The 27,999-nt window shown below is 36.0% G+C and overlaps 1 protein-coding gene across 1 annotated transcript in view; it reads right to left on the minus strand.

Moving 5' to 3' along the window:
• The window catches only part of SCN2A (sodium voltage-gated channel alpha subunit 2), a 95,233-nt gene that overhangs the window by 23,615 nt on the left and 43,619 nt on the right, over nt 1–27,999 (minus strand). The window contains exons 15-20 of the mRNA XM_081096283.1: nt 26,710–26,883; nt 25,192–25,548; nt 22,371–22,850; nt 11,751–11,871; nt 6,192–6,346; nt 4,207–4,380 (exon numbers count right to left, since the gene is read on the minus strand). Coding sequence (XP_080952409.1) covers nt 4,207–4,380; nt 6,192–6,346; nt 11,751–11,871; nt 22,371–22,850; nt 25,192–25,548; nt 26,710–26,883 — 1,461 coding nt within the window. The remainder of the gene's footprint in view (nt 1–4,206; nt 4,381–6,191; nt 6,347–11,750; nt 11,872–22,370; nt 22,851–25,191; nt 25,549–26,709; nt 26,884–27,999) is intronic.

Genomic DNA, 27,999 nt, shown 5'->3' on the forward strand with positions numbered 1-27,999 from the left:
TCTAAAATAGCAAAACTTCTAAATTTGTAATAAAATTGAGCTATAAAATATTATTTAAGTGTGCTATATATTTTTTTTTTTCATAATCTAAACTTCTAGGCTTCGTTAGTCTTCTCCTCACAGATATTTTAAACATAAAGTTCCTAATTGTCTTTGGGCCTCTAAATAATCCCCATTTTATTGTATCCATCATTTATACCTCCACCAAATTTCTCTCCCTCAAAGAGTGAGCCTTCCTTGTCACTTTCCATAGACAATCTTCAATGGCATCTTCTTTACTGAATCATAGGTCTAAATCTCTTTGGATGGCATCTCAGGTTCTCCAAACTCTTCTCCAACTTACCGTTCCGATCTTATTATCCATTTGCAGGATGCTTTCCCTCGCTCTGTGGCACTGTGCTTAACCTCCAGTGCTGCTTGTTTCTTGAACAGGCCCTGTGGGCAGGCATCAGTGTCCGAGCATCTTGGTGCCCCTCCCCTCATCTGTACCTGCTGACATTCTCCTCCCTTAAACTCTAGCTCACACTGCACTGCCCTCAAGACTTTCCACCTCCCTCAGTGAAGTGAATGGACTAATACACATGTCATCTTCTAGTTCAGTGGTTCTCAACCTTCCTAATGCCGCGACCCTTTAATACAGTTCCTCATGTGGTGGTGACCTCCAACCATAAAATTATTTTTGTTGCTACTTCATAACTGCAATTTTGCTACTGTTATGAATCGTAATGTAAATACCTGATATGCAGGATGTATTTTCATTGTTACAAATTGAACATAATTAAAGCATAGTGATTAATCGCAAAAACAATATGTAATTATATATGTGCTTTCTGATGGTCTTAAGCGACCCCTGTGAAAGGGTCGTTTAACCCCCCAAAGGGGGTTGAGAACCGCTGTTCTAGTTGAATACCTATCTGTCCTCACAAGACAACTATCAGTTCCCCAAAGCCTGGAAAAATGACATTCACATTAGTTTCTTCAATAACAAAATAGATGCACAATATATATCGATATAAAGCTAAGTATTGTTTAGTTTAATATTCTCAAACTAGTTTTTTTGTGTTTTTTTTTAATCCAAGAAGGTAAATATCAGGATATGTTAGGTAATATGAACACCAGCTACAGGACAACTAGATTTCTCTTACAGATTCCTTTAAATTCAGGTAATATTGCCTTAATGCCTTTATTATTAAACTAGAGGCCCGGGGGCTGCAAACTCTCACAATCCGGGACCTTTCGGGGGATGTCCAACTGCCAGTTTAGGCCCAATCTTCTTACGGATCAGGCCTAAAATGGCAGCCGGACATCCTTCTTGCAATCTGGGACCGCTAGCTCCTAACCACTTGCCTGCCTGCCTGATTGCCCCTAACCACTCGCCTGCCTGCCTGATCACCCCTAACTATTCTGCCTGCCTGCATGATTGCCCCTATCTGCTCCCCTGCCTGCCTGATCACCTCTAACCAATTGCCTGCCTGCCTGCCTACCTGATCACCCCTAATCACTCACCTGCCTGCCTGCCTAATCGCCCCTAACTGCTCGATGGGGGGCGAGGGGGGTGGGCAGCCAAGGTGAGGGGCCGTGGTCATTCTGGTCTCTAGTCATTCTGGTCATTTCGCTGTTCCAGTCTCTGGGCTTTTATTATATAGGATAGTGTGTTAAATATAGGATGTTTTATTATACATTTATCAAGTATCTTAACCATGTAAAGAAAATAAGAAGAAAAAGTATCATCTATAAACTCATTATACAAATAAAAGAATGGTATAATTTTGGTATGTTTTTCCATTTTTTATAATGTCTAAACATATGGATTTAAATTATTATTTATTGTCGTTTTATTGCCAGAAAATGTTTGATATGATTTTGTATGTAATTTTATATATTTAATAGATTTGCTTCAGGAAGATTAGGAAAAAAATAACAAATATATTTTTCTTTGCTAAATGCAAAAATCGCTCTTTGTCTCTTACATAATTTTTTCTTGTGTTCAGTGATTAGAAAGGTCATAGTGGATTAAAAATTGATATTTTTTTACCTGAAACTGCAAAAAATAATTTTCTTCAAGAAAGTGTCTATTTTTTTTCTTTTGCTAGCATGATATTTAAATTTTATATATCAAAATATGTCTTTAATTGTCAAGAAATTATTAAAAATCAATATATTATCTTTACAATGCATTATTAAACACATTGTGATTTCCTGAAAATTCAGTTTTCTTCCTCTATGTTGATGGTGATCATCAATCTGTTCCCTTCCCCACATTCTTACTCTCTGTACTCACCAGCTCCCCTAGACTTTTTTACTTTTTTTATAATCCTTTATTGTTGAAAGTATTACATATGTCCCCTTTTCTCCCCATTGATGCCCTCCAGCCCCCTGCCCTCCACCCCAGGCCTTCAGCACCCTATTGTCTGTGTCCATGGGCCATGCATATATGCATACAAGGTCTTTGATTGATTACCTCCCAGCCATCCACCCTCCCCTGCCTTCCCTCTGAGATTCTGCACTCTGTTCTATGCTTCCATGTCTCTGGATCCACATCAGCTTATTTTGTTACTTAGATTCTACATATGAGTGCAATCACGTGATACTTGTCTTTTACTGACTGACTTATTTCACTTAGCATGATACTCTCCAGGTCCCTCCACGAGGTCTCAAAGGGTAAGAGAAACTTCTTTTTTACTGCTGCATAGTATTCCATTGTACAAATGTATCACAGCTTTTTTATCCACTCCTCTGCTGATGGACACTTGGGCTGTTTACAGATCTTAGCTACTGTAAATTGTGCTGCTATGAACATATCCCCTAGACTTGTCTAGACAAAAAGCCTTTAAATTCTTTTCTCTTGATTCTGAATAAATTAATAATTTGAAAGGCATTTAAGAAGTAAATCTCCAAAATGAAATATACATAATTTAAAACTTTTTTATTCAGTATGACCTCATATTTGTGAATAAAAGATGAGATGTTCCTCAAACTTCTCACTCAGAAATCAGGAGTAACCTCATGTTAATGTTTTAATGCCTCTTATACTCTGGTTCTCCGCCTTTATTTTCAACACCAATACAGTTTAATAAACTTTTAAATAATTAGTTGATAGCCAATCTGTTTCAACCATCATATGAATCAAGAAGTGTCTCTTGCTATTTGGACTTTCACATTTCTTTGTAATTAGTAATCCATCTGTGGGCCAAGCATTTCTCAACAGTCTCTGGTGATAACAAAGATGCTAATGTCAAAGATGTGAACAATTTAAATATAGTTATTGTATTAAATGTGAGAGTGAAAAAAGCAAAACTACCTTAACATATTATTTGCATAGCTTGGAATGTTAAATATTAATTTGAAGCTAAATCAATAATGATAATAACACAGCATTTGACTGCTGTTTCACCTATGAAAGTATATGTATTTAAATTGGCCAAATAAAAAAAGGTTTGGGGACTTTGTATCATTGGCAAAATAGAAATCACCATTTATATTTGCACCCATGCAGACAGTATTGATGGAGTGCCTACTATATATATGCTAAGCATCATTGCGAGGACTAATAAGTATCACAAACATGTCAAACTCGCAGCCCACAGGCCGCATGTGCGGCCCAGCCAATATAACGGTATGTAAGAAATGTTATAATAAAAATTCGTAACTTAATTTTTACAATATCCTGTTGTACATAATTATTAATAATGAACTACAATGTTCGCTAATGACTGATTACTATAATCGTGTTGCACTCATTTCCCTTACGCACCTTATGCGTAGGCGCACCATTTCTCCCCACTAATACTAGCAGCAAATATTTTAGCAGCCGATTGCCGCATCATTAGTCTTGGCCTGACTTGTTTGGTGTGTGCAACAGGAAATATTTTACTTTCGGAGAACAAGAAAAATAGGTTTAGTTGCTTTCCGCTTATTAATTTGTGCAGTTATTTAGTGTCTGGTAAGTTAATGTTCAAGAAAAAATATTAATTTTTATTAAAATGTTCTATTATTTTATGTTAACTATTACTCATTTATTTCAGCCCTTTGTATTCAGCATGTCTCTACTGAAATAAACCTACATTTCTATGAAATTTGAAGCTTTTTCTTTTTACAGTCCACATAAACTTAAACCTTGTTTATCTGGCTCATGTTAGCCTTTGAGTTTGACATCCTTGATGTATCATCACATGCCAATGGAATGAAACAGTGGAGAATACTCACATCCACAATCAAAAAATCTAGCCAGCACCAGGCATTGGTAAAATACATTTGAAAACCATATGCAACCCACTTGAGAAGCATTTCCAGGATGAATATGTAAGTGAAAACTTTGTCAGCATATTCTAATATGGTCTTAATTGTTTTTCGCTGCTCAATATATATATCTTCAAAGGCCTGTAAGGAAAAAAATGCAATTAAATTTCATTGTACTGTCGCTAATTGATAGCTTATTAGAAAATACATGCTGCAAACCTCTTCTCAGGTGCCCGCACTGGAAGCCTTCCTGTGTTCATAGCTGCATTTTGCCTTATAGTTATCTATATGCAAATGGCTGCTGCCTCGGCATTTCAGTCAACCAATAAATTCAAATAATTTTAAAGTTTTAGTATCAGTACCTTAAAAAAAGTTAAAATTTTTTACTGCCAGCTGCTTATCTCTACAGCAGAAAGTCACTGCAAGTAGACCCACTTCCTTTAGTGCAGTCCCTGGGATGTACCCCCTCACTAATGCAAATGTAAAGCAATGAGCCCCGTTAGCCTGGGGAAGGACACTGGACTATAGCCTCTCTCTCTCTCTCTCTCTCTCTCTCTCTCTCTCTCTCTCTCTCTCTCACACACACACACACACACACACACACACACACACACACACACTTTCTAGAAGCTCCCTAAGCCATCATTTTGCAGAATTCCTCAGAAAGGGTTGGGGACTCATTTACAGGAGTCTCTGGGACATCTGAATGAAAAAAGTAATTGTCTAACTCAGTGCCCTTACATGCAGTGGTTCCCAAACTTCCTAATGCCTCGACCCTTTAATAGAGTTCCTCATGTTGTGGTGACCCCCAATTTCATTGTTACAAATTGAACATAATTAAAGCACAGTGATTAATCACAAAAACAATATGTAATAATATATGTGTTTTCCGACGGTCTTAGGCGATCCCTGTGAAAGGGTTGTTTGACCCCCAAAGGGGCCGCGACCCACAGGTTGAGAGCCGCTGCCTTACAGGAAAGGCTAGGAGGGTAACCTGGTGGTCTGGATGAATGATAAAGAAAAAACTTCTTTTTTGAAGAAAAAGGGAATCTGAGGTGTGAGCTTAGCACCAGGCCCTAAAAGCTTTCAGCTCAATTTACAGCTGAAGGTGGAAGCTGCTTCGAAGCCAGCCTGCTGATGTACTTCCGTGAGCTTTGACTGGATGTACTTGAGAACCAAGAGCTACTACAACAAGGACACTAGTCACTAATGAGATTCAGGGTTGTCTTTCCACTTGGCATTAAAACACAGGGCTCAGCCGCTTTGTTCTGAGTACACGGCAGGATGCAGGATTGTCAATTACATCGGGGTGGGCTTAGAGGCCTCCAGAAACAATGCCATATCCTTATATTGAAATCAATTCACCCAACACTACTGACTAACTGAAAAAATAGTACAGATGCAACCACGTTTGTATCACCAAATAGGAAAACTGGTCACACTTTTTATTGTGTTAATCAATATTCTGACCAAATTGATCATTCCATTGAGTGAAATCAGACATGAAATAAGTTTGTAATGCTTTCACTTTGCTACTAGTCAGTAATTATGTCAGTGTACTATTTACCATTCACTATGGTTGGCACTAGTGAATCAGCACGAACAAGGCAGGTGAGTTCCCTGCAGCAATGGAGTTATGTTACATAGTTTGATATTTAGCGATAATCCCATATCATACCTGCATAGTTATTCTTAGTAAGAACTGTCTCTTTTGAGTGAAAGTAAAAAAGATCCTTTTTTAGATATTACAAAAACCATAGTGTTTTCTGTTTGATTCATCCTGAGGCCTACTTCAGAACAATAAATTTATTGAGCCTATTTATTGAGCCTCTCACAACTATGCTAAAAATATCACACGATGTCTCTCATCCTCACCAACAAGTTATTGTAAAAACATGAAATAGGAGGTGCATCGAGAGGAAAGGTAAAGGAGCAGATCATATGTCACTTACCAGTGCCCCGCTGCTGAGCAGAATCATGAAGACAATGAAGGTTTCGAACCAGTTATGCTCCACTATTTTATAGCAAGTTTTTCTCAAGTTCCACCAGAGTTTTCCTTTGCCTTCTTCTATGCTAATCTGGCAACACTTAAACTTCCGTACACAGTCTAAAATATGTCAAAGTAAAGGAAGAAAAAGAAAATACTCTTTGATTGTGAACACTTGTGTTAGTGGGATATTCATCTATATTATTATCTGACAACTGGTAAATGACTTCATTTTTTAAGATGGCTTCCACTTATAGAAATAGAAATCATCTATAATGTTTTCAATTACTCATTCCACACATTTTTTTTATGTTTATGGGACTATTAAATTGGATTATATTGCATTAGAAAGACAGAAAAACAGAGAGAAAATTAAAATAACCAGAAGTTGATAATTTCATTCATATGTGGATATTTGTATATTTGAATTCTAATTGTTTCACTTAATGGTATAATATAAACATTTCCTTTTAAAAATGTATGTTTTTATTGCTTTTAGAGAGAGAGGAAGAGAGAAAGAGAGGATGAGGGAGAGAGAGAGAGAGAGAGAGAGAGAGAGAGAGAGAGAGAGAGAGAGAGAGAAGGATATAAACATTGACTGAAAGAGAAACATTGATCAGTTGCCTCTTGCACATACCCTAACTGGAGATCGAACCTGCAATCTGGGCATGTGCCCTGATGGCGAATCAAACCAGCAACCCCCAGGTGCATGGGACCATGCCCAACTAACCGAGCCACACTGGCCAGGGCCAATATTTCCTTTTTAATTACAAGTAAATAGAATATGAAAGCTTTCACAATACCTCTAAATAAGATTACCAGACTTAACAAGAATTAATATAGTTATTCCACTATTATTGAATATTTATGTAGCTTTAATTCTGGCTATTATTAGCAACAATGTAATAAACACCTTTGTGTAATGTGTGGACTACTAGATCAAAGGCTTGTCAACAAATATTTATTGAATATCTCTTGTATTCAAGGACTTGTATTGAACAAATTATAATACTAGAATGTTTAAGACATAGCCTTGCTCTAAAAACAATCTGCATTTGAAGCAGGAGAGATTCTATAATTACAAAAAGCAATAATTATCACAAAATAAATAAGGTATTGTGAGAATTTGTGGGCAGAGATTAATTTCTGATATTGAGCTTTATGGATGTAACGGATTTGAGATGAGATTTTAAAAGATGTGTAAGAATCAGTTCTAGTACCTGGAGCTGTAAGGAATGCAGAAACAATAATACAAGTAGAACTTGGTGAGATAAATGCCTGGAAGCTGTATGACAGACAGGATTAGGAATCAAGACTAGAAAAGACACCGAGAGCTAATCTGAAAAGAGGACCTGAATGAGGAAATTTACATTTGATCTGCTGTCTCAGGGGGAAACATTGAAGGGTGTTTTGTTTTTTTTGTAAGTTATGAAAATTTACCTGATAAGAACACTGAGTTAGAATTATGTATGCCTATTTTGAAAACTGGACAGAAGAAAGAAGATGGGAAAGGAATTCAGAGTCTATGAGACACAATCAACTGAACGTTAAAGAAAATGAAAGGAGGGGTAATGGTGGTGACAGTGGTAGGATACTGCTAAGTTGATAGGACCTGGCAGCACACGGACTACGGTGTCACTGGTGTGTGGGAGCCAGAGGAGCCAGGAGTTAGGGTGTTAACCACGATAGAGGATTCTTGGAGCATAGTATTTTACTGGGTAGATATTTCTCAAATGCTACTTTATAATGTAAGCAGCCAGATCATCTCCTTTGTTTCATGAAAATTTAATGAAGTGCTATTAAATATTATTAGTTTCTCATTAAGAAATACAGGGCATATTTGTTGTTTTTTGAGGGCAAGCTCCTTTTGATATTTCTATTTCCCAAAGGACTAAGGAGAATTACATGCCCTAATATATTCATTGCAATTTATTAAATGAAACTGTAATTTCCCCCCCTAATGAGGATATGAGATGAAAAGACACTGTTTAACCAAAAAGAAAGATCAGGTTAGTAGGAATAATAAATGACAAAATATTGAGACACTGGTTTACCTCTAAGATAGAAGAAAGGAAGGGGTACAAAAAAGGCCTAATCTGTATCTGTTTTATTCTTAAATAAAAACTGAAGCAAATATAACAAATATATTCAAATTGTCAAAGTTGGTCAGTATCTATGAATTATTCATTATTATTGTCTATAATGCTATGCTGGTAATATTTCATTCTTAAAATTGTTTAACTTTATAAAAAAAACAATGTTGATAGCATCATATTTATTATTATGCATACTAAAGGCTCAGTACAGGAATTCGTGCATGGGTGGGGTCTGGCTGCCCTGCCCCAATGAGGGTCCATAGGGCTGAGCCAGAAGGGAGGAGCCGCAGCGGTTGGCCAGCTGGCCCCACCCCTGATCTGGGTGGTGGGGCCGATTGGGGGCTGGGCCAGCCGGAGGGGGCCTGATAAGGGCCCAGAGCAGGCTGTTTGGCTGCCACAATGCACATCATAGACACTGGTTGTTCCGGTCATTCTGGTTGTTCCGCCGTTCTGGTTGCTGGGCTTTTATATATATAGACTAGGGGCCCGGTGCATGAAATTCGTGCACTGGGTGTGTGTGGGGGGAGAGTGTCCCTCAGCCCAGCCTGCCCCCTCTCACATACAGGGAGCCCTCAGGCGTTGACCCCCATCACCCTCCGATCGCCTGATCGGCCCCTTGCCCAGGCCTGACGCCTCCGCCAGAGGTGTCAGGCTTGGACAGGGGACCCCCATCTCCCCCTGATCACTGGCTCTGGCCCCCGCCCAGGCCTGAGGCCTCTGGCCCAGTAATCATGCCTGGGCAGGGGACTCCCATCTCCCTCTGATCGCTTGCTCCACCCCCCCCCCCCCACGCCCAAGCCTGACGCCTCTGACCCAGGCTTCAGGCCTGGGCAAGGGGACCATCATATCCCCCCAATCCCTGGCTCCGCCCCCCACCCAGGCCTGATGCCTCAGCCAGAGGAGTTGACCCTCATCACCAATCACCGGATCGGCCCCTTGACCAGGCCTGAGGCCTCTGGCAGAGGTGTCAGGCCTGGGTAGGGGACCCCCAGCTCCCCGCGGTTGCAGGCTCCGCCCCTGCCCAGGCCTAACGCCTCTGGCCTAGGCGTCCGGCCAGGGCAGCGGGGACCTGCAGTGGCAGCGGGGGGCGCCGCGATTGTGGGCTTCGCTTTGGGCCCAGGCAAGGGACCCCTAGCTCCTGGGACTGCCAGCTTCGACCGTGCCCAGCTCCCATCGCTGGCTCCACCCCTACTTCCTGCTATCACTGGCCAGGGCGGCAAAGGCGCCTGATTCTCCGATCATGGCCCCAGGGCCGCCTTTGCCCTGCCCCCCAGCTCTTAGCTCCCCCCTGGGTTTCAGATCACTGTCAGTGGCAGGGGGCTTCTTCCTGCTTTCCCTTTCGTCTCCCTGCATTGTGCCTACATATGCAAATTAGCCGCCATCTTGTTGGCAGTTAACTGCCAATCTTAGTTGGCAGTTAATTTGCATATAGCCCTGATTAGCCAATGAAAAAGGTATCGCCGTACGCCAATTACCATTTTTCTCTTTTATTAGTGTAGATATCCTAAAATAAGCTAATTGTCTGGGAAAGAGTAATAACTAATGCCACACAAATAATTTTTGTGAGATACCACTTGAATGTTTTGCGAAGTCATAATTCTTTTTTGTTGTTGTTAATCTTCATCTGAGAATATTTTTTTCCATTAATTTTTAGAGAGAGTGGAAGGGAGAGAGGGGAGGAGGAAGACAGAGAGACAGAGAGAGAAACATGGATGTGAGAGAGACACATTGATGGTTGCTTTCCTGCACATGTGCTGACCAGGCCGGAATCAAACCTGCAACCCATATACATGCCCGGGACTGGGAATCAAACTCGAGACCCTTTGGTGCGTGGGTTGATGCTCTAACCACTTAGAACACTGGTCAAGGCTCATAAATTTTTTTTATAATCAAGTAATTATACTGAAATGTATGCAGATTTTTTGAAGGAAATAAGAAAAAAGTAGCGTCCATCATAACTTATGCTGAACAAACAGCTTTTGCTCTAAAGTTATTTAAAACTTGAAATGAATATTTAAATATTTATTTTCACCAATGCATTTAAGTCCAAAATCAATAAGTATATGCAACATAATCTTCTATAAAAACCTAGAAAGAATCTGTTGACATCAATTGTGATTTCTAACATCTGTATAGTTGCATTTTTAAAAACAGCTTAAAGTTTAAATTAAAACAGTTTTAATGTCCTTAATATAAACATATATTGCCCAAATGAAACTTTTTTAGATTTAGTTGCAATAAACTAGCAATAATTTGAAGCAGTCACTATTATATAAAAAAAAAAAAAAAAAAAACCTTTTATTTCAGCAATTACTGTATGGTATTGAATTTGGGATTAAGACATAGTATGAATTATTAAATAGCTGTTAATTAAGAAGTGAGTGAAAATGAAGTGAGTCCCAGGGTTTTAGAGAAGCGTTTCTCTGTCTGTAATAGTGGCTTACATAAGAAATGAAAAGAATTTTGTGTCCTGTGGTATGGCACTAATTTTGTGTACCGTTTGGCATCATTAGTAGTACATTCTCACACTGAATCTGGATTGGCCAGGACGGGAGTACACCGGACACGAGTGGAAGCTTGACCGTAGTATCCAGGCTTCCTCTCTTGCCCCTTTGCCTCCAGGATTAGAACAACCTCAGGCCAGGGTGTGGAGGATGAGATAGCCAAGCGGAGCTGAGTCACTTTAATTGTCTCATCCAAGACCTCAGACTTGTGAGAAAGCCCAAGCAAGGCCAGCAAAACTAGCTAGCCGGCAATGGAATTGTGGGCAAAAATATGCTTGTTGTTATATGCTAAGAAATTTTGGGTGGTTTGATACACAGTATTATTGTTCAAGAGATAATTGATCCATAGCTCAAATGGCATACTTTTAGCTTTCTGCAGAAAATCCTCTTCAGATTACTCCAATGGCATGGTGCCCCATACAATATAGTATGTATTAACTCATAGTTTATTTTAGCATTTAATTATCTCTTATAATCCAGAGCTCATAAAAATGTTTAACCTTAACAGACACAGGTAATCCTACAGGGACAATATAAAATGTACTCTCATCAGTTAGCACCCATTATGATCAGATAAAATAGTAAACCATAAACTAGTTCTTTGAGTTTCAACTTTTTTTCTCTTATTTTCTAAAGCTAAAGAGAGATAGGTGTGATTTGGCTTTCTCTTCTATTCGATAGGTCACCCAAAAACCTCAGATAGTTAGCAGCATTTCCAAGAGTTGAATAGGATCCACAAAAATAAGAATATCTGATCACATAAATTAAATCTTACCTCTTTAAAAATCATCTTTGTTTTGGTATAGAAAAAGTAAAGCAAACACATAACGGTTGTTAGATAGATGTAGATGATTTTAAAGCGGGCGGGGAATAGATGGGTGGCTAAGAGAAGTCTCCTGAACACACATGCGTTGTTCCTCTTACCTTCTGTGAAACAGGCTTCAGGTTCCAGAGATTCTTCAGGTTCCACTTCCGGTTGCTCCCCCTCAGCAGGAGCTCCTATATCAACTGTGCTGCCTTCTGATGAACTAGTTGCATTTAACTTCTGAAAATCAATTCCACAGAAAAGCTTTTAAAATGTTTTCTTTACTCTATAATATAAAAATTCAAAAGGTGTGCCCTCAAGTCTTCGGGACGCATCCCCTTGATCTGTAATTTAAGAATATCTTAAACATAATGCCAATCTGCTTTAGTAGAGGTGGGGGGTCACAAGATTAGATACAGCAATAAAGGATATTTTTTTTTCTTTAAAAATATGCTACTAACAACTTATACAATTTTTAATTAAGCCCATCATAAAGATTCTGAAATAAAATCCTGCAGAGAGCTCATGGAAGCTGCCAGAGTTGTATGGTCGTCCGAGATCTTGCTTTTGTAAATTAGTTTGCGAATAGTATAGTGTGTTTTATTCTAAAATTGTGACCCAACCAACGAAAGCTGTATAAGTGTATTTTCATGTCAAATGCAGAAAAGATTTGATCAAATGCACATAAACAGCAACAATCTAAATTTATCCACTTTTCATTGACATGAAAACATATACTATCAGTTGTTATTAAATATATTCTATAGTTTTCTAATTCCCAAAAGAGCAGCGCGTTGTTAGCTTTGTAGCAAGAGCTGACATTTTGCATTCTCTTTGGCCAATGCACGCCCGGGTTTCGTTGTGCATTTGGAAACTACTTGTCACTCTGGCACTCCTACCTGTTTTGTTCATATAAGCAGAAATAAATCTTTGGTTGTTGTTGTTTTTTTTTTCCTTTACGTTAAATCAAATACCACCAAAAGTATATATATGTACTAGAAAGAAATTGTTTTAAACCTTGAAATGCAATAAACTTTATGTAGGTCAGGTCCTTCATGGATCAGCATAAATGAAGAGACCCCAGCCTTGAACCTGATCATAAGTTACTGCAGTCATGACACAGGGCCAGGTATGAGTGCCACATGGAATCAAAGTAGTTTGGGCCAGGGCATTCTCCAACCTGTTACAATGTTATTACCATTAATGCATAACATTAGGAAACGGCTGAGCTGGTAAGAGCTACATTATAAAGGGGATGAGGTAAGCACATGATAAAATGCAGGTTAAAATATGTTGAACTATTATAAAATGGATGTAGTCAGTACTAGAAACAATCTATGCACATGTGGCCTAAGGATTCTATGAATTACCCTGGGAAAATGGTTACTTTATTTTATGGAAATAATTTTCTTTATATAAAATATTTACTTGACAAGTGGTGCTCATGAAGTAAAATATTTATAGATAATATATGAGATTGAATGCTTTGTCTGGTCCTGACCAGGGAGCTCAGTTGGTTAGAGTGTTAGCCAGATATGCCAAGGTTGCAGGTTTGATCCCCCGTCGGGGCACATAGGAGAAACAACCAATGAATGTACACATAAGTGGAACAACAAATCGATGTTGCTCTCTCTCTCTTTTTCTCAAAATCAATCAATCAATATTTTTAAAAACAGAAAATGTTGTATCTTATGTAATTTAACAATACTAATCATATAAATGTAAATATCATATATGTCTGCCTTGGAACTAATTTTTAATTTGACCAAATTAATAAAATCAAGGATTATATATTATAAGGTGTTTAAAGTTTGCTGATTCATTTTTCTACTTATCAACTATATCACAACACTAGACAGATACTCAATTATAATATTTTTGTCAATAAAATTTAAATATATTTTGTTATAAGATGAAATGTCAAAGTGAAATTTATTACAAATATTCTAAGTTTTTGGACTATTTCTAATTTCCTGTCCTCTGTCTTAGATATGTGTAGCTTTTTTTACATACATAATTGATTAAGAAATGACTTAATTACCCTCTCTTTCCAACCCATCTGATTCGCATGAAGTTGTTACCTATCAGGGATCTGAAAATACTCATCATTTGCAGGATGTTGAAATATGATATAAGTAATCAGAAAAATTAAAGCACAATCATATGTGATCTAACTACAGACAGCCCACAATTAGATTTGGATAACATCCCTCTTAGGAACAAGCATCACACTGCAAATACCGATTAGGGGAAGACCTGGGAGTGGGCCAAGTAAAAATGAGGATCCATATTCAGGGTGTGCCACACTCTCAAGCTGGCATTGGTCAATTACTGTATCAGAGCCTACATCAGGGCTGGATATGTTGAAGGTTCTCAATAAATATTGTTTTAAAATGAATGAATGAGTGGACTTCACAACATAATGAAGGTTAGCCCTTGACAATGATTGGAAAAAGTCACTAGGCAAGATATTCCAGGAAAACTTTGTTCAAAATGTTCAAAAGTTTCCAGAGGACCCTGTAATATCAATTTATCAATCCTTTCATTTAGCCCAGTGACTTAGTATTGACATAAAATTAATAGATGCTTCTAAAATATTGATTTCAGATAGAAACGAAGTGAGAGGGAGAGAAAGATCTATGTGAGAGAGAAATATTGATCAGCTGATCAGCTGCCTCCTGCCTGCTCTCTACTGGGGATTGAAACCACAATCCAGGCATGTGCCCTGACCAGGAATCAAACCAGGCAACCTTCAGGTTCATGGGACAATTCTCAACCAATTAAGCCACACAGGCCAGGGGTAGATGCTTTTTTAAAAATATATTTTTTTTATTGATTTCAGAGAGGAAGGGAGAGGGAGAGAGAGATAGAAACATCAATGATGAGAGAGAATCCTTGATTGGCCACCTCCTGCATGCCCCACACAGGGGATCAAGCCCACAAGCCAGACATGTGCCCTGACTGGGAATCAAACTGTGCCCTCCTGTTCATAGGTTGATGCTCAACAACTGAGCCATGCTAAGTGCTTTTTTATTGAAGCCAAATATGTATGTACTTAAAGGTCATGTTATTACTTTTTCAAAAGTGCACATAAAATATTTTGTATTTCTAGAAGACATATCTCGCCAGACTTAATTTTTTGAGACAAATATCATGCTTTTACCATCTCTGTAGCTCTAGTACTTATCATCAATATTGTGTTTAATAAATGTTTGTTGATTAAATGAATGACTGTTACATGGAATCTTATTCTACCACTATTTCTAACACCTCCTATCTAATACTTACTTTCATATTCAAATGCATACAAATAATATTCTGACTTAAAGTTCAGAGTAACACAAATCCTGCAAGATTCTAAACTGTGTAATGACCAACAACTCTTAGAATGAGGAGTGCTGTCTCAACACCAGGCTCCCAATTATTCATTCCTGAGATGAGTCTGCAAAGCAAACTGTAGTTTAACTCTGGAGTCAGGAAAACTGACACTGACAATGTTTTCTCTCTTTTCACTCTGTGTACAAGGATCTACAGTCCCAGCAAGTGAATGGAACCTCTTGAAGAAGAGGAACGCTCATCCTTCTCCATCTTCTCTCTGATGTGGAACAATACAGGACCTACCTCTCTCATGAATTACTTGAATAGCTTTACTTGGTTGACAAATGAAGAATCTGGGCTGCACATTCATCCTCAACATCAACCATGCCAGTGTCTATTTAGAGAAGGAAATGGAGCTTTAAATCACCTTCTCAAAAGTCATAATGAGTCAGTAGTTGGACTCTAGATCTTCTGTACCCCATTTTTCCTTAGAGAATTTCTTTGAAGATTCAGAGGTAAACCCAATGTTTATCTATTTAAAACATTTAGTAGACTTTACATGTAATCAAACATTGTAAGTTTAAAATAGTTCTCATAATATTGTCAATTATCATCTCTCATGATCATGAACGTAGTATTAGTTCAGGTTATATTTATATTTTGAAATTCTGACTTATAAAATCTTTCTAGATAACCTCAATTCAATGACTTTCTTAAATCACCTGAGATAAATATCATAATTATACAAAATATGTTGACTAAAAGTTAAAATCTGTAAGGCACCTATGAAAGCCAAATGAATCTAAGACTATAAAAATCTTCAGCTCCAGAAAAGGTCATAATTACAATCAATCCTAACTACAGTGCAACTTCACACACATCATTATATGGAACTATTAGTCCTCATACACCTAAAAAAGAATTTTCAAATAAGGACTGCTTGTCATACTTCAGTCTATGCATAGTTCACTACAAAATGCTATATGAGCAAGAGACCAAAATATTAACTGTCTAGAAATAAAACCAGTTCTATAGTTTCAAGTTCTGTACTTGACATGTTCTACTTCTCCTTGCTAAATTTAGATGGATAGGTTATCTTTTTATTGTCTGAGCTTATTTATTGGGAAACAAGTAGGCTGAATGATATTGTTAGCATAACCCTTACCTCATTAAACTTTAACAAAATACGAATCCAATGTCAGGATAGTTAAGATACCAAACAGGAATAGCAAATTTTTATTTGCTATGAATAATAGCACTGGCAATCATTTACTTTTAAATGTAAATATTAAACATTTTTAAAGTGCAAACTTCATTATAGGGCTCATATTATTTAAAACCTGGATTCTTCTAAGAGCTGGGAAATTCCAGTTTTAGGAGTTAAGCAGAGCAAAACCATATTTTGCTTAGTGATCTAATAAATAAATGTGAAGACACAAATATTCAGTTTGTATTTTTAAACATATAATTCTTTTGCTTTCTACATCATTGATAAATTATTATTAAACATCAATGTGCCAAAATAATTGTCCTTCTTTCAGAAAGTATAAGTATTTATAAAAATAATTAATCAAATAGAAAAAGAGAGAGAAAACTTCACTTCCTATTAAGATTTTCATAAGCACACATGTTTCTCGTTATGCAGCTCTTTTTTAAAAATTCAATTAGTAAACATTGTATATAATTTAGAAAAAAAGACTAGTATATTCTAATCTGAGTCAATAAAATAATATTTTTTTTAAAAAAGGATCATTCAAGTATAGATTAAATCAAGTATTCCATATCTAACTAACATTTTGGTCTTTAAGAATGGCAATCCTTTGTCCCACGTGGATCCTAGTGCTAATCTGTACTTAAAGGCAGCTCTGGGTCATTTTACATGAAAAATCTTAACACTGGAACAATGAAAGTGTTGGTCTTGCTTGCTTTGGGACAGGCTTAAGGCCAAAGTTACACTTTAGTACTACACTTTAGTCCTTGTTACCTTCTTAATAAGGGAGTTGGAAAAAAATCAAAAGTATCATTATTAATGTACTACAATATCCAGAAAATACTTTATTCTTTATAATGAATACATTACAAAATTTTCTGACCTATGAATCTCAGGATCTTAAATCTCTTTCTTCGGATGGCAAAAGGCACCTTTATGGCCTATCCTTCAGCAGAGTACCAGTGCCCCCAAAACACACATATTTACTCATTTTGTTTTACGGGCTGTTTAGAGCTTTCTTTCTCCCTTCCTCACTATCCCACTGGAAAACTTCCCTTTGAGAACTACACATTCTCCAGGATAAAATCATAGATGTATTGAACTCATCCCACCATTGCTTACCCAAACCTTCCATATACATCCCCCCTACCCCCCGCCCCGCTCCCCCTCCCCCCCGCCCCACACACACACCTCTTAAGTATTAGAATTCAGTATGTTAGACATGAGCGGCTGCTGTGAGGCCTGCCTGGGATCCTGAACTAGGGTCGGACCAACATTGCCTTCAGACTGCCACTGGCAGTTGGCAGCCAGCTGCTTCTTGGCGCAAGCTCAGAGGAAAACCGACATGACCTCAATGACAATGTGACCTTACTAAGGCCTGGAGTAATTATAATAAAAACTTGCATTTCGGTTTTCACCCCTCACCCCTATGCGTTTTTCTGTATGCATTATGGGTAAGGGCATGCCCAGAAGAAAGATAGTTTCTGGCAATCATCCCTGAATACAAATGAAAGGATTCACCCAGAAAACCTCCATTTTAAACCCAGAAATTCAAGGCCAATCTCTCTCTCTCTCTCTCTCTCTCTCTCTCTCTCTCTCTCTATCTCTCTCTCTCTCTCTCTCTCTCTCTCTCTCTCTCTCTCTCCTGGCATGTGCCTCCTTTGTAATGTATCTTCAATAAACCCCATTTTGCTTTACTTTCATTTTCGTTGACCTTAAAATCTTTTCTGTGTGGATGAAAAGAACCGAGTTCCCAGCAGGTAGCCCCAGTCGGTAACAAGTATGTACATATACTCTTTTAGAAAACTGACATGTTTCCTAAGGGAGGATCAGAGACTGATTAAAAAGGTTGGAAACTATAATGTGAGAGTTGAGAATAAATAAAGTCAATTTAAATCAGTTCATATTTGGTTTGTATTCTATACTTACTGCAGCCAAATCTGCTTTTCCCCATTTACCTCTCAACAAAGGCACACCACAGATGGGATACTCAGAGAATAAGGAAACTAACCTTGACTTTTTTCAAGAAACTGAGAAAAACAAGCCATTATCCTAAAGAGTCATGCTTTTTCTGAAGAATTATTACATAATAGGAAAAAGTATTTCTAGTCCCTAAGTATATGTGTTAAATCATGAGCAATGATACTTCTAAGGTCTCATTTTAAATATCATTCCTCCAATATATGAGGCATCACCTTTTATGGAATCTAGAGTGCCAGTGACTGAATATTTTGTTCTAAAGGATAAGAGAATGCTACAAGAAAGGCACAATCGTTTCTCCTTCCAAATAAGCAGATATGCTTGTGGTAGGGTTGTTTCATAGTTTTGATGACAGAAGGAGAGGAAACCACATCTAAGTGACAAACTAATAATCTTTAAAAAAATCGAAACAAGAGCTCACAATGATTTTTTTTTCCCTTGTATAGGAGTCTGCATGACATATTTAAATAATATTTTTCTGGAGAAAATTTCCCAGCAGGTCTGGATACAATAGAGGAGAGACAAAAACACAAAGGACTGAGGAACAATAGGATAAAGAAAGTGGATTTCAGATCTATTTTCTTTCTGAAAATACCACCTTTAAGACTGTCTTTTTTTTGTATAAAAAAATATTTCTTTTTTTTTCAGTCTTAGGAGTTTTTAGGGGTAAACAACAGAATCTCCAGGCGATCATACTCTAAATGCAAAATACTTTTGGTCAATTGCTAAATAAAGCAATGCTATTTTCTCTAAAATTAAGCAGATAAAAATTATACCCATGCTGATAGCAGCCAAAACATAAACATTCCCATTCATTTACATTATTATAACATAAAGGCATCCTTCAGGAAGTTTGCACATGTATAAAGGATTGCTTTAATTTGCACACTACCCTTCAGAAAAACTTAATATGATACTGAACAAAAATAATTACCAACCAAGCACACTCATTGAGGCTATATTAAAAAAAGGTAATTGAAAAATAAATTTAACAGAGGGGGGGATGGCAACAGAAAGCTTTTCTGTAAGTCTTTCAAAGAGCACCTACATTTCTCCTTTAGGCCCTCAGCATGTTAAAAACTCTGTAACGTTAAATGGAAATTAAATAATCCATAAAGGCATGCACTTATACTTTACACTGAGCATAATTTCCATTAAAAATCTATGTAAGGAAACTAGCAGCTAAATCATTTTTTAAAAGTTGGGGTGCCAGACTTGCCTGACCAGCATAAGAGCAAGCTGTGCATGTTTTTATTTTACTGCCAATGGATGGGCAAGGAATGTAGCTGAGTAACATGCAGGCCAGTCAAAATTCATTTAGAAACTGATTCTATTTATATATGTACAACTTGCTTGGGTAACCTGGGTAAAAGTGGTGGCACGAGCCTCTGGCTGGTTAAAAAACACCAGCGCTGCGTTCTTGATGGCTCCAGCTCGATTTTACTCCTGTGAGAGGTAAGAATGGTAAGCAGTGAAGGTCACCAGATTGCACTAGTAAATTTCACTTTGAAAAATCAAGCATGCTTTCAACATTATTAAAACTCTTGAGAAAAATCAATCATTCAAAAATCACAAAGTGTAAAAGGAATCACATTAAATATAGTAAAAGTAACATAGGAGTTAAAGCATGCATGATCATGATGAGTTTAAAATGATATGCTCTAGAGAATCTAAGGAACTATCAAAGAATCACGCAAATTTGGCAAAGACAAAATAGAAGAGTATTTAGTTCAAGCACCTAAACAGCCTCTAGCCCACTTGGTTAATCTGCCCTATAAAAAGGAAATCACGTAGGCATTCCAAAAATTAAAAAGTGCTCCATTTTTCCCTTTAATATTTTTAACCACTTAGAAAAGAATATCAATAAGCCTCAAACCATTTCTTACAACTCTACATGCAATATTGAACAGCATGATCCCATCCCACCAGCTAAGAAAAGGACAAGATAAAAATAACTTGAAGACAGAACACTAAATCAGACATTTCAGGTGGGAGTATTTGGATTGTTTCAATTCTCTTTTGTTTTCTAGTGTTAGACCTACCACATTAAATACCAAAAGATTAAAGCCTGCACATATTCCCTACCTAAACCATTACATAATCTTTTATTCATTTATGAGTTTATATTTAGGAAGTTTGAGATGAATCCATAATTGAAAAATTCTCCAAATAATGCATTTTAACACCCAGGTAATAATCTCTATGGTGGGAAGGACTCCATAGCTGAAGCAATAAAATAATTTTATTTACAATGGGAAGATCAGTTGTCTGCCTCCAATTCCAAAGTACTGAGGTCATATATATTATTTTGGAGTACTTAACTCATACAGAAAACAAATGACAAATTTAATGATAACAGGAAAAAATTGGGAAGACAGTTTGGATTTTCCTGCTATAATCCCCAGCTTACTGGATGCTCCTCTAATGTCAAACCTAATTCTTTGAGGTGAGGCACAATACATGTTCTTTTGGGGAAGGTTGAGGCTTTAAAATTTCTGAATGAAGAAGACTGGATGTCAAGTTATCTACACTTCAAAAATTACTCAAACTTAGCCAAAAGCTTAATCTGACTGAGGGCTAAAACGTTTGATTATTTATAATTCATTCGTAGTTTATCTAAGACTCTAAGCATACATAAAAATAAAAATTGACTTCCCTTTCTATAAGGGAAATATTAACTGTTAGGAATAATGTCAAAACAATAAGAGGGGAATAGATATTAAAATGTAATGACCCACTTTTATTTTCTAACCACTGACTTCAGCTTCTAATGATATAAAATACCAGAAATTAGGCCCTACCATTTCAGCATAGACCAACCAACTATGCTTATCCGAAATTTTATTAACCATATCTTAAGATATTCAATCTTAAAATAATGGTCTTATTAGGAAACATTTCACTTCAACTAACTACAGTGATTCTTTGCCCTGGGCTATAAGGTTTTAAACTATTTCCCTTGAATTTCATCACTATTCTGTGAAACTAGTAGCTATAACTTTGTTACTTATATGTAATTTTAATACCTATATTTAAAATTCCCTTGAATTTATGCTAACATCTACTTCTACCTAATTATTGCATTAGTAATACTATTTATCTTACAAACAAGAAAGAATAGAAAATGGCATATTCTTTAGTAATTTTATGGAATACATATGGGAATACTGACTGAAATATCTAAAGTTCCCTTCTTAGAAATATATTTTTGTTAATAATTTTTGTTAACTGATTCCTAATTATACTTTGTTCCACTACTTAAATTTTATACTTTAATGCTTCAAATTCCCCCAAATCATCTATCTTTCTTAGAATGAGAACAGTAAAAGAGGTCTTTATTTTCCCTGCCAATCAATTCAAGTGACAAATAAAGATAAATCTTTGGTGTTGGTTGGTATTTTTATTTATTTATGCAAGCTTTTGTTACTGGGAAAGCCATCCATATTTTTGTATAGGTAAACAAATATTGAGGATTTCAATTCTTTTTCTCTTTACCCCAACTCTGCACATATTAACCTATAAGCAAACAAAAACATACTCTGATACTCATACTTGTGGTAAACCAAAAAATACTTTAAACTACCAAGACTCTTATTGTAGTTATTAAATGCACAATTTTACATTCTATAAAATATTATGCAGGCACTGGGCTCAATAGAGTTACAAATATTTTTCAGTGTGATTCCTCCTCAATATCTTCACTTCCTTAAAAAATTATTTACTTCACAAAATATGAAAGTATATGTTAATATCAAGCCAAGATTCCAATCAGATTTTTCATGAATAAATATGCTTGTGCAAACTAAATAAAAATCACATTTTATGAAGTATTTCCTAAGAGCCAAGAATATAGCAAAATCAGAATTGGAACTTACCTTCTTGACAAGTATTTTTGATACATATAAAAAATCATTTTGGGAGAATTATAAGGAAGAAAGTGGATAATCTGAGGCATTTTTACAAATCTAAATTTATATTTCAATACTTAGAAAAATTCATATTAATCTGATTTTTAATATTATCAATAATTCAAAATAGTAAATACTTGAAAATTAGTCAGCAGATTACTTGTCTAGCTATGTTTTAATATATCATTGATTTATCACCAATTTGCCATAGAAAATGTAACAATTGATATTTCCTATTTTCTTACTGAAAGAAAACATAATTTTAAATAGTTTGATATTTTAAAGCTTAATACCAAAATATCTTCTTATTTAAAATCTCCTACCTCTTTGCTTTCCTCCATATCTGACTCGCTGCTGAATTCTTCAGTATTTAAATTTTCAAAGTCAGATTCTCCAACAGCAATTGGTACAGTCACAGTGAGGCTGGGGTTGTTTATGAATGACATGTAATCACTTTCATCCACGACATATTTTTCTACACTGCTGCCTATGCCACTGGTAGTTCCATTCCCATCTTTGAGATAATTGAGATCTTTGCCTATTTCTACGGTGGTATGGTTGGAAATACAGCTGTCTTTTTTGTTATTCAGATCTTCAAGAGGTTTAATCTCATCTAAAGCTTTCTGCTTTCTAACAATGGCTTTCTGAATAAATTCATGTACTTTTCTTTTAACATAATCAATTCCTCTCTGCATCCTTCCCACAGCAATCTGGAGATTGTTCATTTCATTATCATCATCAGTGGCAGCAAGGTTGTCAGAACTGAATGAACTCAAAAGCAAGGCCAGGAAGAGGTTCAGAACCTAAAATACAATAGGAAATTAGGTGATCAAAACATTCTGTCATTTCAATGGTTCTTGACTTTAAGTTTTCCAAAATTATTCTTAAACTTAATTTTTTCATAAACTTAATTTTTTTTCTAGCTCATAATCAACTATCCTAAGGAAAAAAAGTGAATGAAATAAATACCTGGCTAATATAAAATGATGCTATTAACATTTCCTTTTTAGTCATTACAAAATTACTGAAACCATTGTTGCATAATATATATATATATATATATATATTCACATATATATTAAGTTTCATTCAAAAAGAGAAATATTAGTTATGTAGATAATAGTACAGTGAAAAAGAAAAAAAAAGTTTTAATTGGGATGCAATTTTGCTCATGTAACCTGAATTTTTTAAGACAATAATAATTTATTATAATTTTATTTTTAAAACCAAATGTAATTCTAATATATTTAAATATGCTTTAATTTTTATGTAATTATACAAATTTTTCTGCCTAGATAACTTGCCAAATTAGGAAAAAATATATACCTTTTACTAGATAAAAAAACAGATTATTTATTTTTTGACTCAGAAAATCATGACCACTATATTTATACAATGGTTGAAAACATTACAAATGAATGCTTACTGTAAAATAATGGTGATGCTAACATTGAGTTTAAGATTGTGGAATAAAGGTATTTCCATGAATAAGATCAGTAATTAGTTTGTAAGTCTCATTTCCAACAATAGGCCTCATGGTATGAGTGTGGGAAAAGAATATTAACATATCTTGATTCATGTAAAATTTTGGGGAGCTATTATGTCTGGACAACTCAAAATAGATATGTCAACATTTCTTCCTACCAAGTTAAAACTTACACCTCAATTAAAGATATTTCAAGTCCAAATTCCTTGACAAAACCTTCCTTGTCATTTTGAGAACTTGACATATGGCACTTTGCTTTTATATCTTTGACATGTATTAGAGACTTCCTATTTTTACTTCTGTTCGAGTAAATGTATTATCACTGCGCCATATTTATTTTCCCATCATCTTTCCCATGCATCCAGGACTCAGTACAGAGGTGCTGGGCATGGTTCATTTTACAGAGACATGATAGTAAGTGATTGTTGAGTCAATGTTACTTGCTCATACTCTAGTTTTAGGCACCCAAAACTTCATGTACTCTTAATGGACTGAGAGGGTCACTTATTTTTTTTTTAACTCCAATTTGTGGAAAACTCAAATCTGAAACACTTCAAGTAATACCGTTGTTAGTATTTATAAATGAAACGAGTGGCTGTTCTTAGTAACCCTTCCATGCTTTAGCATAAGAACTGAAAAATAAAAACCAGAAATGGCCTTCTCCATGACTAATAGGAGGTTTTAGTGATGAAGAACAACTTAGACTCAAAACGTATCTTAAGAGTTAGTTATAGATCCTTTTGTAGGTCATAAACGTGATGATTGGGTGTTGATGCTCTTGTGTGAGATATGCCTCTCTGAAACCTTGTTACATCAGCACATTACCCATATGACGTGAAAAAAAATTATGTTATATATGTCAATTATACCTCAATAAGAAAAAATAATAATTAAAACACTTCTAAAAATACTTATGTGTGATCCCACTCCTAGGAATATATCCCAAGAAACTAGAAACACCAATCAGAAAGGATATATGCACCCCTATGTTCATAGAAGCACAATTTGCAATAGCTAAGATTTGGAAACAGCCTAAGTGCCCATCAGCAGATGAATGGATTAAAAAACTGTGATACATCTACATAATGGAATACTACACTGCTGTAAAAAAGGAATTTCTACCATCTGCAACAGCATGAATAGACCAAGAGAGCATTATGCCAAGCGAAATAAGTCAGTTGGAGAAAGATAAATATCACATGATCTCACTCATTTGTGTAATATAATAAACAACATAAACTGATGAACAAAAACAGATCCAGAGACAGAGAAGCATTGATCAGACCATTAAACCTCAGAGGGAAGGTAGGGGAGGGTGAGATAAGGGGGAGAGATCAACCAAAGGACCTGTATGCATGCATATAAGCCTAACCAATGGACACAGACACCAGAGGGGAGTGCATGAGTGGGGGGAGGGGGGGGGAAATGGGGGAATAAGGACACATATGCAATACCTTAATCAATAAAGAAAAAATAAAAATACAAATACGTGGATTTCAATAGTGTAAACTATACCTAGCTCCTGAAATAATGAATAATTGAGAATTGGAACTGGCCTTGATACAAAAAACAACATATAAAACATTCCTCAGTTGAAGATAGTTTTATATATGGTTACATTATATTTGACTGAAAATGAGAAAACTGTTTTTACATACCACTAGGTTTCCAATGACCATGACCATCATGAAGACAGTAAGGCACATGGTTTGGCCAGCGACCTCCATGCAGTCCCACATGGTCTCTATCCACTCTCCACACAGCACGCGGAACACAATCAGGAAGGAGTGGAAGAAGTCATGCATGTGCCAGCGTGGAAGTTCACAGTCATTGGAGATCTTGCAGACACATTCTTTGTAGCTCTTACCAAAAAGCTGCATGCCAACTACGGCAAAAATGAAGACGATGATGGCCAATACCAAGGTGAGGTTACCCAGAGCCCCCACTGAATTGCCGATGATCTTAATGAGCATGTTCAGGGTGGGCCAGGATTTTGCCAACTTGAAAACTCGGAGCTGGAAACAAAATCAAGAAAGCTGTTACTGTCCTGTCTTCTAAAGAATCTATAAATCTATTTATGTGGAAAATCTCCAATGTCTCAATTATAGGGTGATGAATTATTTGTGTGTCAAACTATTATCTAGCAAATGTTATCAGCTTATTTTTCTATCATGGGGCACTATTCATTTGGAAATAGATACACCAAATTCCCCATAATCTTACATAAGCACATGTAATACTCCTTTTGTTTTGTTTTTTTTTGTAAGGAACTGAGGTATTTAAGATTTAATGGTAATTAACTGTTTCAGAGAAGTAGAAGCTCTCAATATTTAAAAACTTGAAGTGGATATATTTTTTCAGTGTACTTAAAATATGCTAAAATGCAAAGATGCAGGTAAAATTCAAACAAATTACATAATGTACAAGAGAAAAAAACTAATTTAAAAAATATATTGCTGTGTCTTTAGCTTACTGTAATATTAAGCTGTATTTTAAAGATTTATTATATTCAAAGAAGAAATACTTTGTCTTAAGTAAAAGCTGCATTTTGTCAACCTTTATGTCTTCAGTGATTTAATTAATCAACAACTCATTAGAGTGTGTAAATGGCTCTCCACCACTGTGCCTGACTCATTGGTTGTTTTAGCTCATAGAAGCCTCTAAAATACCATTTATGGTTAAACGGCAGCAACATTTTATTTCTGATGCTCCAACAAATGTCAGGCCAGTGGTAGTGCATTATTTAATGGCATCTAAGTGACTCAAAGGATCAAATATAAATACCATAATGTTTAATTTATTCCCAGAGGATAATTAATGCAAAAATGCCTGACATTCTAAGCAAGATGCTAATGATATTTTGCTTCCCATTTCCTTAAACTGCATCACATTATCACAACGATTTGCTAAACTGGGGAAAAAGGCTGGGGAAAAAGACCACAGCTCTAAGATCTCAACTCAAATGTGAAATTTGAAAGTGGTAAGGAAAATTCTAAAGACTTCAGAACACTGTCTTGAGACTAATCGTGGCTCAGTTGATTGGAGCAATCTGGTTTGTTTTTCAAATGTATTCAAATAATATTGTGACTATGTAAAATATCATAATGGTTACTAGAAAGGGTGAAAACAAATTAAATTAATTAGAATAATATTATGGATACCCCCAATTAATTTACCAGCCGAAATGATCGAAGAACTGACAATCCTTCCACATTTGCCAAACCAAGTTCCATTAAACTAAGGCTCACGATGAAACCATCAAAAATATTCCAGCCTTCCTGAAAGTAATAATAGGGATCCATGGCAATGATCTTGAGAAACATTTCTGCGGTGAAGATCCCAGTGAAGACCTAAATGAGAAATGTTTATTACATGGGTGAGTAATCTTAAAAACATAAATAATTATTGAGTAATTTACCACTAAGAAATCATAATTCTGTATTTTAAAAATCGGTTTAAGTCCAGCAAACTATTCCCTCAAATGGATTGTATTCAAATCAATATTTGTTTACTATATTTAAGGTTTATCAAGTGATGAAGAGCACATGAGTTAAGATAATAAAGTTAACATTCTTATTTTTACATTCTTATATGAAAGGCTCAGCTCACTCATTGTGGTCAACTGCCTGACTCTGCCTTTGATCTCTCTAACCTTCCAAAAACTCGCCAAATGATTGCCTAGTAGTTGGTTTTCTCCCATGGCCCCACAGGGTTGTTAAGTGCTAAGAATGCACTTAACAACCGTATGTAATAAACATGGTCACCACTCACCCTTCAGATGGTAAAAATGCTAAAAAAAAAATTTTTAAATAAAAATTAATAATGCCCAGCCACTAGAAGCAATATTTTCCATTCTCCATTTTCTTTCTGTACAACTGTATCAATTGATATGTTGTTTCTTAGTTTTAAAAGATCCATATACATATGAAATATAAAGATAAAATGAAATGCCCTTTCTTTAAAATTAATGTTTTATCTTTTTTCTTTCTTTCATCAGGCTGCTTTCTTAGGGCCTTAATTGTTTCCAGTGAGATGTTAGTCTCTTGCGTATTACAGTTATGTACTGCTTAAGGACAAGCATGCATTCTGAGAAATGTGTCCTAAGGCAATTTTGTTGTTGTGTGAACCTCAAAAAGTGCACTTACAAAAACCTAGCGATACAGCCTACTACATACACATCCAGGCTGTATATTATAGCCTATTGCTCTGTAGGGGAGAAATACATTTTTCCTCTACCCTCTAGGTTCTTGGCTCAGACATTCCTGTAATAAAAGAAATTAACAGGATAAAAAAAAAAACAAAAACAAATGTTTAATAGCACGTATACATAGGACATCCAGGGAAACCAAAATGGCTGAAGCCACCACCTTAAATATCATCTGCAGCTAGAGACAAAAGAGGATGTTGGGGGTCAGGAGAGTCAGTTATGAAGGGTTACCAGGAAAAGCACAGTAAACAGGGATAAG

This window comes from Myotis nattereri, assembly GCF_964212035.1.
Source record: "Myotis nattereri genome assembly, chromosome: 7".
Classification (NCBI taxonomy): Eukaryota; Metazoa; Chordata; class Mammalia; order Chiroptera; family Vespertilionidae; genus Myotis; species Myotis nattereri.